Source organism: Chanos chanos, chromosome 8 (assembly GCF_902362185.1).
Source record: "Chanos chanos chromosome 8, fChaCha1.1, whole genome shotgun sequence".
NCBI classification, from domain to species: domain Eukaryota; kingdom Metazoa; phylum Chordata; class Actinopteri; order Gonorynchiformes; family Chanidae; genus Chanos; species Chanos chanos.
The window spans coordinates 45688751-45706660 of record NC_044502.1 but is presented as its reverse complement, the minus strand read 5'-3'; the positions used below and the strand labels follow the sequence as shown (position 1 = coordinate 45706660).

General features: G+C 43.4%; 1 protein-coding gene across 1 annotated transcript in view; it reads right to left on the bottom strand.

Annotated features, from left to right (window-relative positions):
• Window positions 1-4282: 4282 nt before the first annotated feature.
• snrka (SNF related kinase a) overlaps window positions 4283-17910 on the bottom strand; it is a 31522-nt gene continuing 17894 nt past the window's right edge. Inside the window, exons 4-6 of the mRNA XM_030782091.1 lie at window positions 9497-9709; window positions 7723-7857; window positions 4283-5745 (exon numbers count right to left, since the gene is read on the bottom strand). Coding sequence (XP_030637951.1) covers window positions 4356-5745; window positions 7723-7857; window positions 9497-9709 — 1738 coding nt within the window. The 3' untranslated portion in view covers window positions 4283-4355. The remainder of the gene's footprint in view (window positions 5746-7722; window positions 7858-9496; window positions 9710-17910) is intronic.

Below are 17910 nucleotides of genomic sequence, written 5' to 3'. Positions count from 1 at the left end.
AATGGTTCTTTTTTGACATGTTCTAAAATGTACACACACACACACACACACACACCTCAGGTCTTGGACCTTGGAACATGATGGTATTACTCCATTAAATCCATTCAGACTTTTGTGGCAGCATAAGGACTGAAGTGGAAAACACTGTACCGATGAAGCAACATGCTTTCAGTGGCGTGTGAATTAGGCTTAAGACGAGTTGAATGACAAAATAAAAACAGAGGTGTTTAAAGTTGATCGCTGTATTGTACATGATAAAACAGCTATTTATTTTTTCTTTTTTTTTTTGACCTTGCACTTCTGACGGGTCCCAGTGAGTGGACAGTGCCTTTTAATATCACTATATCAAATGTTTGCGTGTTATGGCTCTCGTATACCACATATGATATCGTGTGCATTTTCAACTTGACCTGAAGCCAAATAAACCTGATATCCCTTCACTGAAATAAACACGTCAAAACCCTAACGATGACAGATGTCTAACTGTGCTCTTTTGTGTCTGGACCACAATCAACTGTTAGGTTATACAGCTTCAAGGCTTTATCACTTACATGTAGGTTATTTTATCTGATTTTTTTTTTTTTCAGCTGAAAGTGGATTGCTGAATTCAAACTTAAGAGTAGAGTTTTCTTCTACAGACCTTTCTTCTACAGACATTCAAGTGTTTGTTTTCCTTCGAACAGTTTTGCTGTGGAAAATTATGAATGATTGCTATTTTAAAATAGACTTTTGAAAAGAAAAAATGGTTTGGTAGAAGAGTCCAATCACCTCTTGCGTCCACTCAATCCAGTGAGTACACACTGCTCTGCTCTGCTCTTCTCTTATCACACTGCAGAGGCGGAATCTGTTCAATTCTGACGACGATGGTAAAATTAAAAAGTCTTATGAACTGCAGTTCTCCTCCTTCATCTCCAGCTCTCAAAATAACAGTCGATTACAGTCAACTGGGCATCTGCCCGATTTTGCTGGAAACTTTTTTTTTTTTTTTTAACAAAACAATTTCTCTGTCAGCCTTGTAATAAGAAGCAGGCTGATGAAATTCCAGGTAGTCTGATATTAAGATATTCCTCAAAAAACATCCTCCTGTTGGACACCTCTGACTTGCCAGGAAGTTTCCTAAAGTTATTTGACTACAGGAGAAATCTTGTTTAGTGAAATGCCCCAAATATGTCCTCAGACATTTCATGGTTACCTGTCATACCGTCTGTAGACCTGACCTGGAGGGCTGGCTAATGGCTAATTTGACATCGTGCTGAAGCAGAGGAAGGCTAACCAGGGGATGACTTGCTGCCGCCTGAGCAAACTGCAGCGCTAACATCTCGAAGTCATGCATTACTGTAGTTGCAGTGACTATAGCGAAGGGTGTATGTGTGTGTGTGTGTGTGTGTGCTTGTGCATGTGTGGACTGAGTGCTCCTTTATGGCTCAGGAAAAGTGCAGGGTTACTAAAGACATCTGGCAGGCAAGGCTGATGCTAAATCAGTGGAGGATTCCTTTCAGCAGCACCAGGCTGGGGTTGACACACGGTGTCATGTTTAACTTTTCTTGACACTGAGCTGTGTGAAGTGCCTGAAATTCTAAACAGGTGCATTTTTTCCCACTGTACAAAGAATATGGTATGAGGCAAGACAAGACTATTTCCTAAAAGCTGCAAAAATAAAACAAAACCAAACAAAACATAAACAAACAAACAAAAAAAAACAAAACACCTCTAGCTTTCAGATGGTTTCTGCTTCTGGGTGCAACCCTGTCTTAAATGAAAGAGCTGTCCATGAAATGCTTGATGCAGTCAGTCTTCGTGGATGAAGAACACAACAACCGAGTCATAGTTTAAAGACATTAAACATTTTTTTTTTTTTCCACAACATTTAATTGTTTGGACACAACCATAGCTATATGTACTTTTTTTTTTTTCCTTTAAAGACAAGTTTCAACAACAGCACATTGAGTTATTTTTGCGTCTTCGTTTTTTTCTTTCTTTCTTTTTCTTTCTTTTTTTTTGTTTTTTTCTTTTGCAGTTCATGGTTTGGTCCAGTAACGTTCTCAGTGGTGCTTCTGTCTCTCCATGTATGTGGATGAATAATGTCAAACACACAGCACATGCACATGTTGTTAACCTGTTAACATCAGGATAGAACAAAGTCAGAGACTTTAACAGTATGGATATAGCACGGCATTTTTTTCCTTTTTTTTTTTTTGTTTAAAACTTTTGCTAATTTTTTGTTTTTTTGTTTCAGACACAACTAAGAAGGCTATATTTTACAGCTATGAACCCAATGGTCAACACTGCCTCTCTAAGTATAGATCACAATATTTACACCTATATTTACAAACCTTGTTAAAAAGAAAACAAAAAAAAAATACTCAAGATAATATTTTATTTTTCCGTCAAGTGAGCCGTTCCAAGGCTGTACAAGTTTAAAATACAAAACAAAACAGAACAAAACAAAAGAAAATTATGTATATTTACAGATAGCTGCAACTTATAGCTTATTGCCAATGCCCTTAAAATATATTCCATATTTCCTCCTCCTGAACCCACTCTTGTACTCTCACTGTCAGCCTGGGTCTTCTATAGCTTTGCCACTAGTCCCCACTCCCCCCCCCCCCCCCAAGGATTCTGACTCAGCAGAGCAGGTATTACTCAGCGTTGTCTGACTAGACAGGCCACACCCCTCTGAACCCCACATAAAGACAGGCCACGCCCCTCTGAACCCCAGATAAAGCAGTGGAACTAGAACCAGGCCGCCAGGTCACCAAACAGCATGGTTCTGGTCCGGCCCTGGATCCAACCCAAGGCCCGCGTTTAAACACAGCATTTTTGAAAACAGCAGTCCTTTTTTTTTTTTTTTAAAAAAAATAAAACTTTTTAAAAACGTATATACATACCCTATAAACATCCCCTACACCAGTCCACAGGGAGACTGGTATTACAGTAACAAAAGACTAAAAAGGAAAGAAGATGCATGTGAAACAATGGAAGCAAGGGGCCGAAATTCCATCGCTGGAATACCTTTTCGCACGGGATGCAAATTCTGTAGCTTCGACGTTTATGTTTCATATCCTGGGCGCTTTAGACTGGTTTCGTAACAACCAGAGACCGCTAAACACACAATGTAACAACAGAGCATTCTTAGACCAAGCATTAAAAGAGGCAGAGTTCCTGTAATGGCCAACCAGGTCTGTCTTACCATTCCACTGGATACTGTTTATGTCTGTAAATTAAAATCTGATTTAGAAGAGAGTTGCTTTGCATCATATGATCAAATCTGCAGGGGTCCTGGCTGGAGGAAAAGTACACCACTCTCAGCATCATATAGCATATTAGACTGTGTGATCTGATACAATGTAAACATTTTAGACTTCAGCTGTCAAAATCTGACTGTGAAAGGTATTTAACAGCGCTTTTAAAACATGGATTGTACATCACCAGTGAAGCATCTTTCCAGTACAATTCAAGAACTGGGTAGCCATTAACGAAACAAAATCCATCTATGAGCAGTTAAACAGAGAATGAAAACAGATTGTCTGTGTGTGATGTCAGGAAAACACACTTCAGGGATCAGCTTCATCCCTCTCAGATTAGTATAAAGGCTAACGTGTTAATCAGCTCCACCAGGGCATATTTTCTGTCTTCAAAATTGGTCACTAATTTAAGACTTAAACTCAGGGGCATTAATGCAGAAACATGTTACCCTCACCCCAACCCCCAACCCCCAAGGCTTCTCCAAGGCTACTATTGCTTTTATTACCTGCCGTGATAATATTACTCGTCCAATACATTCTACAGGTAAGCATCTGGGTCTGGGTTTTATGAGGCGAGTATTTTTAGCCTGTCATAAGTGCTCACTTCCTTAGCTACTGCATGCTACTCTGTCCAAATTTTGGTCTTTTCAATTTTGATATTTCTCGATTAATTTTTATTTTTTTTGTCCTAAAATAAAATTGATTTGTCTATATTTAAAAGATAAGAGACTCCATTCTTTCCTTGGAATTAACTTTGAGTGCTTTTCACGGGAAGCCAAACCCAAAAGACAAAACTGATCAAATATGGCAGACAAATAGGGTGAAAAATGGTATTAAAAAAGGAAAAAAAAAAGGGGGGGGGGGGCTAGCAGCGTGCACCTTGTTAAATCACAGGTCAAACTGAGGGAAAAAATACACACATATATAGATATATATGTATAAATAAATAATAATCTGGGAGAATGATTTTAAGACGATATAGAAGGCAGATTCAAAAGGTGTGGTAGTTTTGAGAGGTCATCCATAGCTACTGGAAGAGTGCTCAAGTCACTGTTTACGCTACAAATGTGGCGACGGGCAAGATCCACGGGAATGCTGGCTGACTGCCGATCATATGACCTGGCAGCAGCTGGCCTGGGCGGAGGTACAGAGGAGCCCCTCCCTGGGGCTCCTCTGGATGTTCACAGAGATGGTCTTTTCACACAGAGGTAGCTGAAGCACATTGCTCTTTAAGTTCATCTTGTTCTCCTTGGCCAGGCCCAGTTCGTTTAGCATGACTGCCGTTTGGTCCGGGTACCGTTCCTGTCCACCACCAGCCAGGTTGGGGTTTGACATAGAAACCTTGTCCAAGCTGCCATTGGAGCCAATGCACATCTTCCAAGTGGATTTCTCCTGCACCTTGACGCTTGATAGGCTCTGAGGATCAATGATGAAGCGACCTCTAGGACCGCCCCCGCCACCCCCTCCGTTGCGGTGCTGGAACTGGGAGCTAAGACAGAGGCTCATAAGCTTCAGGCTCTCCACCAGTTCCCCGGGGCTTCTGGTCGAGCTGCGGGTCGACCCAGACGAGGGGTTGTTGTTGTTGCTGCCGTTGGAGCAGCTTGAGGGACTGCCTTGTCCTTTCGTGCCTCCTCCACCTCCGCCCCCTCCTCCTCCGTTACCGTTACCACCACCTCCTCCTCCACCTCCACCCCCACCACCAGGGGGACTGCCTCTGTCCGGCCCTGAGTTGCCCTCCCCGGGTGGTTTACTCTGTCCGCCGCCTGTGCTACCGCCCCCGTTGCCTCCGGAGTTCCCGGGTGGCCCTTCGCTGCTGTCCCTGCGGTTCCAGCTGTAGGTGAATCCCGAGTCTTTGTCCAGCCGCCTGCGGTGGCTCTCCGAGTCGTCGTCGCTCGTCTCCGAGCTGGAGCAGCTGGAGCCGCGGCCCTGGCTCTTGCGCCGGTGGTAGCGCTTCTGCGCCGTGCCAGGCGAGGCCATGTTCATCTTCAGCCGGCTCAGCTTGGGCGGCAGGCTCTCGTCCATGTCGAAGTCGTCGTCCGACTCACCCTCCTCCTCGAAGATCTGGTTGAGCACCGGCGCGCTCTTACGCGACGTCAGCCGGTTGGTGATGGAAGGGGGTTTCCGACGTAGGACCACCTGGGTGGGTAAGGGCGAAGGCTCCTGCTCTTCCTCTTCTTCCTCATCCTCCTCCACCCGGAACAGGCAAGTGCGCTGCTTGGAGGAGGAGCTGGAGGCGGAGGCTGCCAGTGGGGGCATGTTGCCAGGTTTGAGAGGGCTCTGGGTTACAGAGCCAGGAGGACCTGGAGGGGCACAGCCACTGGCACCATCAGTGGTGTCTTCCCGCCGGCCCAGTTCCAGCAGACCTTTAGTGCGGTGTCCATTAAGCAGGTTCTCAGCACTGCGTGCTGGAGATTGCGGTCCCCCTGCATGGGAGATTGAAGAGGCAGCTAGACTGTCTTCAATGTCCTGATGCATGTCAATTTTAGTTGGCCAGGATTGCCTGCATAGAGACAAGATGAAAGAATCCACCATTATCAAGTCATCTATTGTTTAAATGCTTAAATACCTGTTACTAAGCCAAATATCAAGTTCTTAAATAACAGAAAGTTTGAAAAACTTGCAGGGAAACAACCAAGACTTGTTGTAGAATTTTCCACAAGGCCATAGACACTCTTTATCAACACAGCATCCACTTCAGTTCTAATGGGCTCTAGACAGAAGCTGACAAAAAGCAGATCTGATTCCTCTGCCAGTTCTTTAAAAGCCACTGAATGGGATGACAAAGGATAAAAAAAAAGAAAAAAAAAAAAGAAGAAAAAAAAAAAAACACAACGACTTGCAGACTCCATGTTGCGCCGCTAAACTTAATACTCGGCTGAATGAAAGGACATGGTCCACACTGAGCCGACATTCAAGAGCAGCACAAACAAAAGGAGAAAACAGTCTGAAATATCGATTACAGCGTATTACAGACGGACATCATCCTTCAACTGAGCCGTCTGTGTTCTCAGGTCGTCATAACTACAGCCCATACAGTCTGCGTTGGCATGGCAACAAGCCGGACAAACAGAACGTCAGTTGGCTTTAACAAAAGGCAAGACTCACAATACAAGGACAACAGTGAAGTCCACAAGAGCAGTGCCACTTGTGTTTGCCTCCTGACTGCGTTTGGACCAAGGGCCCCTGGCTTCTTTTTCTGTGCTCCTGTTGCGGCTTAGCTGAATCGCGTCTACAGCTAAAGGTTTAGAGATGTTGTATCTCTCTAGTTTTACCGCACCCTTCCTGTCCCTTGCCCTTGCTCCTCCAAACAGGTCTGTCACTACATAAATGCTCGACAACTGTAATTCACTGCCACTGCCATCATAGTACCTGTGGCGTGCAAATGTTTACAGATCTACACAGAGCCACTGTCCATGATGATGCCTGAGATCAAGAGAACGCTGGGCATGATCTAAGATTGGCTAATGCAAAACATATGCTTGTCAGTGCAACTGAGTCAGACAGCATGGATCAGAAGTTGTTTTCATTATGCTTTTAACATTTAAATTCAGATAACAGAAGGGTCCTTATGGCCATATTTGAATGATCACCACACGGAGGACATGGAATGCGAATGCACATCTGATACACATCTGAGTGCTAATCCCCCTGTGGTGCTCTCTCTTCCTCAGCCCCGGAGAGGAGCAGCCTGGCAGATTTTCTAGGTCAGTCCAAAAGCAATTTCTGTCACATCCCTTAAACACATTTGTCATCACACAAGAGGTTCACTGCACGAGAAGCCGAAATGCTAGCTGTCCACACAGACACACATACACACACACACCCATATACAGGCACAAACAAAGAAACACACACCCATATACACACACAGACACACAGAACGGTGGGAGACAGAGATTGGGACGTTCAGTAGACTGGCCGACATGGGGAGTCTATTACGGAATTCCACACCATACAGATCTAGGCTGGTGGTGAGAGTCACTTGAGAAAGACTTGAAGGTTATTCACAAGGCCATGACAAAACACTGTAAGGACCTGTTAGTACTTATTACTCTGTTCTCATTGTGTAACACCTAAACTTGTCCTCTATCCTTTTTTAACGTCCCATTCATCGTTTTTTTTTTTTTTTTTTAAATCATTCTAGAGACAGTTAGCAGGAGAGAAACAGAGAAATACTGGCCAGATTTGTAGCCTCTCAGGACATTTAACAACTGTAACAACCTAGCGCTGTCAGTGTGCAGTAACAGGCACAGGGGCTTAAAGGAAGGAAAGGGTAATGGTGTCATATGAGTCAATAGAAGTCGACAGAATATTCCAGGGCCACTGAAATCAATGGAGGCTTTGGCCTCGGCACGAGTGGTTACTTTTCTGAGAATGTTAGAACAGACTCTCTCTCTCTCTCCTCTGTATTCTGTTAAAGCTCAGGGTTGAGCCGGACTGACAGCAGGTCCCTAGAGAGGGGCAGGGAGTTAGTTACCTGAAGTGAGCCTTGATGTTACTCGGGCTGGAGGAACGCGGCTGGACCTCCTTCTCCTGCTTCTCCCTGAGGATCCTCTCGGCCAGCAGGAAGTAGGTAGCAGTGATGTGGTTGTATTTATTAGTCTCCAAGGCTCTGGGGAGGAGAAGCAAAGACAGAGAAGTTAGTTTACGATGGCAAAAGGCGTCAGAGAAACAGCAAGACCGTACAAGAGACCCGATAATGAAAACTGTAAAACATCTACAAGGGTGAGGAACCCGTTGATGACCTATGCAGCCATACACCGATAGGCTGCTAACACCTCTTGTCTCTCACGGGCATCCCCCTCTGCCTACATATTCTTAACTTACAGTAAGTCTGGGGTTATTATTTGTTGTTATGTCAACAGAGTATTGATTTTTCATGTGTATCTGGTGCTCGACCTTTCCTGAGGTTAGTTTAATGGAGCTGGAAACAGCTAGCCCTATCTCGGCAGCGCTCGGTCGCCTGACAAACTGGGAATGCTTTTGCTGCCTCTTCGTCTTTTCTCTGCCCAATAACGAATAAACAAATGAACTCTCACTGCAGCCGAGCAGTGGAGAGACAAAAGCCAGGCAAAGACAATAACCCCTCAAACAACACTTATAAAGAGTAAACGTGAAAGCGCACAACCCCCGAGCTCTCCGTCTGACTGCTTTCACTCCCTTGCACACTCTGCGAAAACCCAGGGAGCTTTTTAATAGGCTGTCGATGTTACTACCACAAACATCTTTGATCTTCGCAGCATCTCCCCGTGTCTTAGAGACAAGGACGGTCTTTAAAGTTCACGACTTTAAAGTATTATTCATGCCCTTTAGCTGGTGTCTCGCAGTCGATGCTCTGCAGAAACGCCTTCGGCGCACTCCGAATCGCTGCAAGAAAAGTCTGTGATGTCCTTTCATTGCCGTAGGAGCGAGCCACAAACTGAGACGTCTCAAGTCGCCACGAGCGAACTGGAACGGGGAAGGTCACGATTTGAACCCTAACCACGCCATCCCCGGCACACAGCTTCTCCTCAGTTTCCCAGGCGGAATGACAGCTTGGCGTAGCAGTGGGGGTTTCCCCTGTCGCCCAGAAGCGATGAAAAACGAGAGACTTGATGTCGACTCTGAAGCATCGCGGAGATTTCCAGGGCCTTCCACGCACAACCTCTACCAACATTACAGTCACTCCACGCCCCATTGACGACGGGAAAGTGTCATAAACCGAGGAGGAGGACTAGTAACCCCCCCCGTCGACATGAAACACAAAAGGCAAAGTAATCTCAAGTCTGTGACGGATTACAATACGGCACACGCTGCCTTTTTTCGCATGCCAGATTCATCTTCTCATAATGATCACGGAATTGGCTTTTCTTGGAATTAACTTGTCTGTAGCAGGTGATGGATGACACGACGCAATAGCTAGTGCAATCTCTGGGGCATCACGCTATTATTTTCCCCTTCTCTCTCTCTCTCTCCTTTTTCACTATGCCCAATCAATGCGTGCCCTGAACTAGCTAAAACACTGTATTACTGAGATATTTCATTAATTCACCCCCTTGTAGTAATCACTTAATCAATGACGAAAATGACAATTCACCTCAGGACAGTAAACAGTGTGGAGAGAGAGAGAGAGAGAGGTTGAGAGCGTAAGAGTCTCAAAGAGTCAAAGTGCTAGTCAAACAGATACTGAAAGACAGAACATGTAATTAACTTAAGACAGAAGCAGAACAAAGAAAATTTCAGATGGGTCGAACACTCGTGGCGTCTCTTACTCGATGATGGCTTCACGGTCCGATATGTCACCGAGGACCATGCGCTGGATGATGCTGTTGTGTTCTTCCTCAGACAGGTTCTTATGGGACACCAGAGGGGTGCTGTATTTGGTGGCAGGAGATGGATCAACCCCCTGCAGCCAGGCGTGACTCTCAATCTCCTCCAGAGATGCCCGACGCTTCGGGTCTCGCTGTAGCATGCGGTTTATCAGACTGCAGAGAGAGAGAGGGAGATGGAAAGAGAGAGAGAGAGAGAGAGAAAGAGATGGAAAGAGAGATGGAGAGAGAGAGAAATAGATGGAAAGAGAGAGAGAGAGAGAGAGAGAGAGAAAGAGAGAGAGAGGGAGAGAGACAGAGAGAGATATTTAGACAAGCATGCTGGTGCTGTATGTTTGACTACACACATTCATTCTAGGACAGTGTTTCTCTGCTTGGCCTCCTGTTGCACTAGCTCTGGTACATTTGATTACACTCATGCACTGATCTTTTTATTAATAAAATCAGATGTACTCTGAAGCTGGGCCAGAAAAAACAGTGTCTCTGTGGATAGAGAAATGCCTACATTAGTCACTGCAACAACCTTTATCAAGATTTACCTCACACAACCCAGCAGGGTGCATGAAAATCTGTTATGAAATATTTAAACAATCTTCTCTCCATAGCTCCTAAATCCTAGTATTTTCATAAAACTCTGAAATTCAAGTGTCTATAATTACCAACTTTTCCCCCTACAAAAACAAACTCCTTGTGACTTGTAGAAAAGTATGGACTATCTAATAAGAGTGCACACATTAACAAAACGAGTAACTGGACACATTTTTGGATATCGTCACTGGATCTACAGGACCGATATTAATATTCACACTGCGAAATAAAACCTTGTATTTATTCTGTTTTACTGGCTGTATTTCAACCATGCAAACTGCAGAGGCTTTGTCTACCAATAAGACTAAATTGCAGTTTAACAAACCTATCAGTTATGTAAAAAGGTAAAACATCATCTTATTTCTCTGTCCTATTTGCCTTTCACCGAACCCTGGCATGTCTGTTAAAAATGACAAACCAAGGTCTGTCTGCAATACCAATCTGACTGTGTGTGTTGTTGCTATTTTGTGTTTCCATGGTTGTGCTAACTGCCAATTAAAAGTCACCATTTATTTCACCGCACTCGCTTAGCGGCCAGTCAGTTCACATTTTACGGATTTCTGAATCCCTCTCATGTCCCTGCCGGTGGCTGGTGGCTCTCCGAAAGTGCTGGCGAGGCTATATCATAGGTTCCAGTGAGTCGCCACACACAGGAGAGCTCGCTGATTTGATCATTAGACGGCGAGTTATGCTCCTGTACAGGGGGGAGAAATCGAGTCATATTGCTTCTCAGAGTGCTCGCTCCTCCTCCTCACGGTGCGCACGGGGACTGAAGCGCTCCCGTTTTCCCCGGTCACATCGGCATTCGCCGCACGCACACGGCCAAATTAGTGTTCAGCTGCCATGAAAGTGCTCCGGAGACCAGACGGGCTTACAACCTTAGCCTGCAAATCTCCTCTGGATTGGCGGCCAAGTCTCCTCTAAACTTATTCACCGATAGAGATAAGATTTTGGGGGAATGGAGAAAAAAAAAAAAAAGTAATTGACTAAAAGATGAATATTTTTCACTATACATTTCACGCACAACAGGGACGGAGGAACAAAAAAAATCAAGTGGAGCACAGGCCGCTCCGTATGATCAAATATATACACTGTATATGTATGTATGTATATATGTATGTATGTATGTATATATGCATGTGTATACATATACACTGCCTGGCCAAAAAGAAAGTCACACACTCTAATATTTCGTTGGACTGCCGTTAGCTTTGATTACGGCACGCATTCACAGCCGCATTGTTTCGACAACCTTATGCAACATCACAACATTTATTTCCATCTAGAGTTGCATTAATTTTTGGCTGAGATCTTGTATTGACGAGAGGAGAGTCGAACCACTCTGTAAAGTCTTCTCTAGCTTCCCTTTCAGCGGGGTTGAGGTCAGGACTCTGTGGTGGCCAATTCATGTATGAAAATGATTCCGCATGCTCCCTGAACCACTCTTTCACAATTTGAGCCCGATGAATCTTGGCATTGTCGTCCTGGAATATGCCCGTGCCATCAGAGAAGAAAAAATCCAGGTACTGAATGACCAGGTTATCATTCAGGTATATATATATATATATATATATATATATATATATATATATATATATATATATATATACACACAAACGTGTATATACACATACATATGTGTGTGTGTGCGCGTGTGTGTATGTATACATATATATATATATATATATATATATATATATATACACACACACACGCACACACACACACACACACACATATATATATATATATGTATATATATGTATATATATACACATACATACATACATACATACATACACTCATACACATATGTATGTATGTTTGTGTGTATATATATATCTCCCTGCATATTTGAACTTACACTCTTAATTGTCCCTTGATTTACTTTCATAGTCAGTGTTTTTGTGTTTCATTTGTGCATAGATATTTCCAAAACTGTGTACTGGGTACAGCTACCTCACAGGAGGCTGCCATCGGGCAGAAAAGAACAAAACAAAACCGTGATTGGTGATGACAGTGTCATGCTGGGACAGGGGTTCGAATCCGGTATCTGTCACACCGGCCTCATTAAAATGCTCTTCAGATGTGCAGTTGAAACCAACACATAGCAACACACGCATGTCGAAGCAATGCAGCCGAGAGAATCTTGACTCTACTGTTGTAGTTCAAGGGCTGAACTCTTCAATGAGGTTTTTATTTTTTTAACAGATGTATAAATGACCTGATTGCCTTTATTTGTGGAGGCTCTAATCAAAAAGTATGTCAGCATACTCCATCTGACATGTTTTTTTTTATTATTAATTCCCTGCCCTGCACTGTCTCTTCACAGTGAATGGCTGCGTACTCAGAGAATACAACACCGCCCTCACAGCTTCTGGGCCGAGGGAAACGGGACACCGCTTAAATCCAAGCCAACAATTTACTCCCTACCCACATCAATTTTTACACATTTGTCAATAAAATATTCATACCGACGCTAAGGCCTTCCATTCCTGTGCCATGCCGTAAAAGCATCCTCCACAGCACGGGGAAAGAAAAGGACTTATTTAAAATGCATTTATTCCTTTCTAAGAGCGTGGATGGGTCTCCAGCAGCCTGGGAGTGACAGTAATGCTTTCCTGTATTCACACTTGGCCATTTACGTGGCCCCTTGGAAAAAAAAACTGGGTCGCTCTACTGCTCAAATTATGCTTATCTGTCAGAGACATTCACCGATCTTTTCTTTTTCTTTTTCTTTGGTGAAAGCCTTCAGGTTCGTGGAGTGATGAGCCGGGTGAGGTAAGACAGACGGAGGGGTCAGTTCCTAATGGCGGAAATTTAAAATGCAAATTCAACGTATGAAAACAGAGATAGTCCGTTAATGAGACTGTGGGAAGTTACGCAATCCGGAGAGTATCAAATTTAATCCTCTTAACGCAGTTTGCCTTCAAATAACAGCTATTTCTGAGAGAGGGATCGCCAGATGAAACTGGACCAAAAATGCCTTTGGAGTTTACAGAAAAATTTGGAAAAGTAAACTACAATAAAATCAATTGATACATCTTTTACATTGATGACACTGAAATCAAAACAACTCCAAGAAGGCTAACACAATGAATGACACATGACAAAAAGCAGCTTGTGAAGAAATAGTGGGGGAAAAAAACCCCACAGTGTTGTTAATGTCCTGCCCTCGTTTGGTCTGCAACTTTCCCGCAGTGGCTATATGTTGCTATGCTAACAGTACCCCTATCAGACACAAAGTCTGAAAAGAGAAAGTCAAGAGTGAGAGAGAGAGAGAGAGAGAGAGAGACAGACAGAGAGATGGTAGCCAAACAGTTTCTGTGCTAGATGGGTAAAATCCAAGTGTGAGGTGTTTATGTGTTCCTCTAAGCTGTTCATCGACATTGGCTCTCTCTGGCCTGTCAGTTTCCTGTCAGGGATGAGCTCCTGGGCCACTCTACGCCCGCTGCCTATCAGGAGAATGGCACAGAGCTGATAACGGCCTTTCCCCCCCTTTCTTTCATTCTTTCATTCTTTTTTTTTTTTCTATCCATGCTGATTGTGAAAGTGTGGCCGTGACACAATCCCAAGGCATTTACCCTCGTGAGGAAAACCATCAGTCCTCTCTCTCTCTGTTTTTCTCTCTCTCTCTCTCTCCGCTGTGTTTTACAGGGCGGGGCTGTATGAATGCCTCTACAGGTCAGTTTGGGTATGGGCACATCAATAAGGCAGAGAAAACAGTAAATCAATCAGCCTGATCATATCCAACTGAATAAACCGCAGGCAACATAAATGGCTGCAGTCTGCCAACAAGTCTAGGATGAAAGTGTTGGAAAACTCTGGAAACTTGAAGACCATCAATTGTAAATGGGAATTGAAACTGAACAGGATATGTTAGTCATGAAAGGAGGGTGTTTCCTTTGGCCTTTCTTTTGAGGAGAGAGAAAAACAAACAAACAAAAAAAACAATTTAACTGTGTTATCTAAATGTACCTTTGGTATGTCTCCAATGAATGAAATGCTACTGCAGGTACTTCTGGAATGCAATATCTATTTTCTAAAACCATAAAAAATTCCTGCATGTACCAGCATGCTACCACAAGGAAACTAACCCATTAAAATTCCTTTTTCTCCTTCCAGTGACCATCTGATTCAGGCTGTATTGTGTTTCTTTACAGCACCAAAACGTCTCTAAAAGAGGAAAATAAAGGAAGTAAATAATGAAATAAATAGATAAACACCAAATGTTCAAATAAATGATTCACTAAAGTTGTCCTTTACACACTCAAAGCACCAGATGGTGGTCAAGCCGCATTCTTTCACTAGCCACTGTTTGCAACCATTTTAACCACACATTGAATAGTCCTGCCAGCCAAGATCATCTTCCATTACCCATGAATGGCAGGTCTCTTTAAGAGACAGAGCAGAAAATGTTGGCTATCATTATACAATCATGGACAGAGAGAATCCTAGCTGACCAGACAGGAGATACAGTGGATTTAACATCTGCTTAAATCTGACTGAAAAAAAAAACCCAAAACCAAAAACAAAAAAACAAAAAAACAAAACACCAACAAAAACACACTTGCAGTGGCACAGACATCGGGAGGATGTTTATGGAAAAAGTGCCAAGGTTAAACACAAGCAGGGGGAAGGAACGGAAGGGACACTACGGGAGGAATTTGCAGAAGAATCCAAGGGATTGAACACAGGAGAAGGTACAGCCCAAAGAGAGGATATTTTACACAATTGACAAAGGGAGGATGATGGTAACAGCTAAATGATTCCACCTCCTGCCTGCCTCCCTCTCTCTCTCCCTCTCTCTCAGGCTTTTGTGCTCAGTTCTCTGAGGGGTTCTGTGTGCATTTGTAAAAGTGGAGCCGTGTCTCCATTTATATAGTGAGTGCCAAAGTCTCCTATGAACCTAAATGGCAGGGTCATTTGCACACATTATAACAGAACTAATGGGCTCCATTTGTATTAATTTTTCCAGAGCAGAAGAAACAGAGCGAGAGAGAGAGAGAGAGAAAGAGAGAGAGAGGGAGAGAGAAAGAGAGAAGTACTAATGACTTGGAATCCACAGCTGAATGTGCTGAACCTTTATGTTGGAGATGAAGTAGTTTTAGTAAGACTAACTCGGGTCAGACAAGTCATTTCACCGTTAGCATTTCTGCTGAGCTTCTGTCTTCTCTGCCAGTTATTTGCTCCCATGACTTTAGGCTGCTACTATGGCTGTGATACCTTAAAAAGTCCTCCATAAGGTGAAATACCATTTGTGGTGAGACGCCAATCACAAAGATGTCGAATGATGAGGTTGCAGTTATATTTGAAGGGAGAAGAGAAACAAAAGTAGGGGAAAAATAGACTTTCCAAGGTGGTTGGGAAAGTGGGAAAATAAACACTCAAACACAGACTTCCTAATCTAGACTGAGCCCTAACCTGTTTCAGAGAGAGAAATGTCCCACTTCAATAGGGCAGGAAATGCAAACATTACCATATTTATTAAAAACTGAGTGCAGCAGCACTGAGAATTCATACAATACCAAGGGCAAAAAACATCCCATTTTCTTTGGGGGGGGGGGGGGGGGGCTAAAAAAGGGATTACTTTCATCTTTTAATAGCTCAAAATAACAAGCACAGAAGAATCTGAATCGTGACAACTACAAGTAGCCCTCTCACTGGGGGAAGAAAATGCCCCAAATATTAACAAAAATAAACAAACAAACAAACAAACAAGATATGTTTTCTTGGGCCTGACTGCAGGAGGCTAAAGCCAACCCGCGCGGCTATAAAGGCTTAGGCTTCTCTGCTGACAGGTTAAAGCTGAGTAATTGGTGCTGACTCAGCAGTTTTCCCTGGCCCTGCAGCCAGACAACTCCCAAAGAGGTCAAAGACACGCCAACAGCCAATTAGTGCCACGCTAACCATGTAGAAAGCCACACCTGTTCATTAGCATGTCCTAAACTCGTTTGTTAGCCGCGCTAACTGTCGAACATGCTAACCTCTGGGGAGGGGTGGAGCACTTGTAATGATCATAATTCAGAGGGTCTCTTTGACCCTGTCCAAAATAATACCGCTCCACAGAAAAAAATACCTTTTTTATGTCCTCATTTGGTGAAGAACAAAGACGGAAAAACAAAAACAGAGCACCAAGGCAATGCACCCTTACACTGGGAAGGGTTAGCCATTGAGTAAGTCTTGGACTAAACGCCTTGCTGAAGGGCCTGGATTAAGAACAAAGATGACTGTGCAAATCCCATCCAGGGATAAGTCATGCTGCAGTCTGTTAAAAAAAAGAATAGTCTTAAATACGACATGGCAGTCTTATGGAGACCATCAAGTTTGATTCTTGAAACCGATGCCCGATTCTTTGATTACTTTTTTTTTTTTTAAACCAGTCTTCAGAGGACATTTAATTGATTAAAAGCAAATCTGAAACTGAAAAAAGGAACCTATCTTCAGGCTTGCTGAAGACTGACAGATAGAGACAGATGGGTGATTAAAGCCTTATCAAGGACAAGAGATCAGTGGTCATTACTTCAAGCAAAAGCTTGCCCATCTTTGGAGACAAAGATCGCAAAGTGCAGTTTAAAATTAGAGATGTTCATGTTCTAGATTATGATCAATCTGATTGTGTAACATAGAGGCTAATTCAACACAGACAGAGCACTTTCCAGATACCTCAAACTGAACCTTTTAAAAGGACCAATGTCAATTCAACACATTTCAACAACTCGCTGGAAACTTGGATGGAAATTTGGAAACCGATAGAAACTAAAACAGCCGTCAATCATCACGTTTTGACTGCGCTGTGAAAAGCATGGCCTGTAAAGCCTCTGCGAAAACTTTCCATGTCTTTACTTGGAACATTCAAATGTATTTCTGCCCTGAGAGAGACGGAACAGACAGTGACTTGAATAATCACGGAAGGACATTGTTGTAAACATTAAAGCAAAAGAAAGGGAAGGACCTTCATGTTCAGGGAGTCAAAATAGCAGCATCCGTCTGGTCTTGCCAAAACAGACACCGAAGCGAAGAAGAAGAAAAGGCCTCTGAGAGCTGCAGTCACATCTGATTTTAAAGATATGCATTCCCTTACAGCAGTTTACAAACCAGAAAAGAAAAGGAACAGCATACGAAAGTAATGCTCTGAGAAAAAGTAACTCAAAGGATGGACAAAAACTTAAAAGGTTCTCTTTTCTTGACGGAGAGAAGTCACAGCCCAATTTAAGGTTTCAATGTCAGCCTTGTAAAACACGATTAGTATTGGCAATCCCCTGCAATAAAATGAAATTCCCATTCAGATACAACAGGGTAAAGCCTGGAGCAGTCAAGCTCGAACTGGCAACACAAAGATCTCACTGCCAAAAAAGGCATGTGTCGACCCAACTCTTAATACGCTAACAACCCACCATTCACAGTGGTAAAAAGCCTGGCGGGGGAAAGAGAAAGAGAGAGAGAGAGAGAGAAAGAGAAAGAGAGAGAGAGAGAGAGATATTGGGTCTAGCTTCTCTACACAAGTTTGTGGATTATCTCTTACGTAACCATGGAGTTTGACATGGGGGCATAAACAGAAACCTAGTGTCAACCCATCATACGTGATTTAACCCGAGCACCGACCCTCTGCCAGCCAAACGAATGTTCTTGTTTCTGCCTCGCCTTTCACTAGGACCAAAACCCATTTACAGGGCATAGCTAGCTCTCTCTCTCTCTGTATGATTTAAGTATCCATGTTCATAAAACATTTTTGTAAAGCTGGACACCAGCTGCATGGTTTATTCATA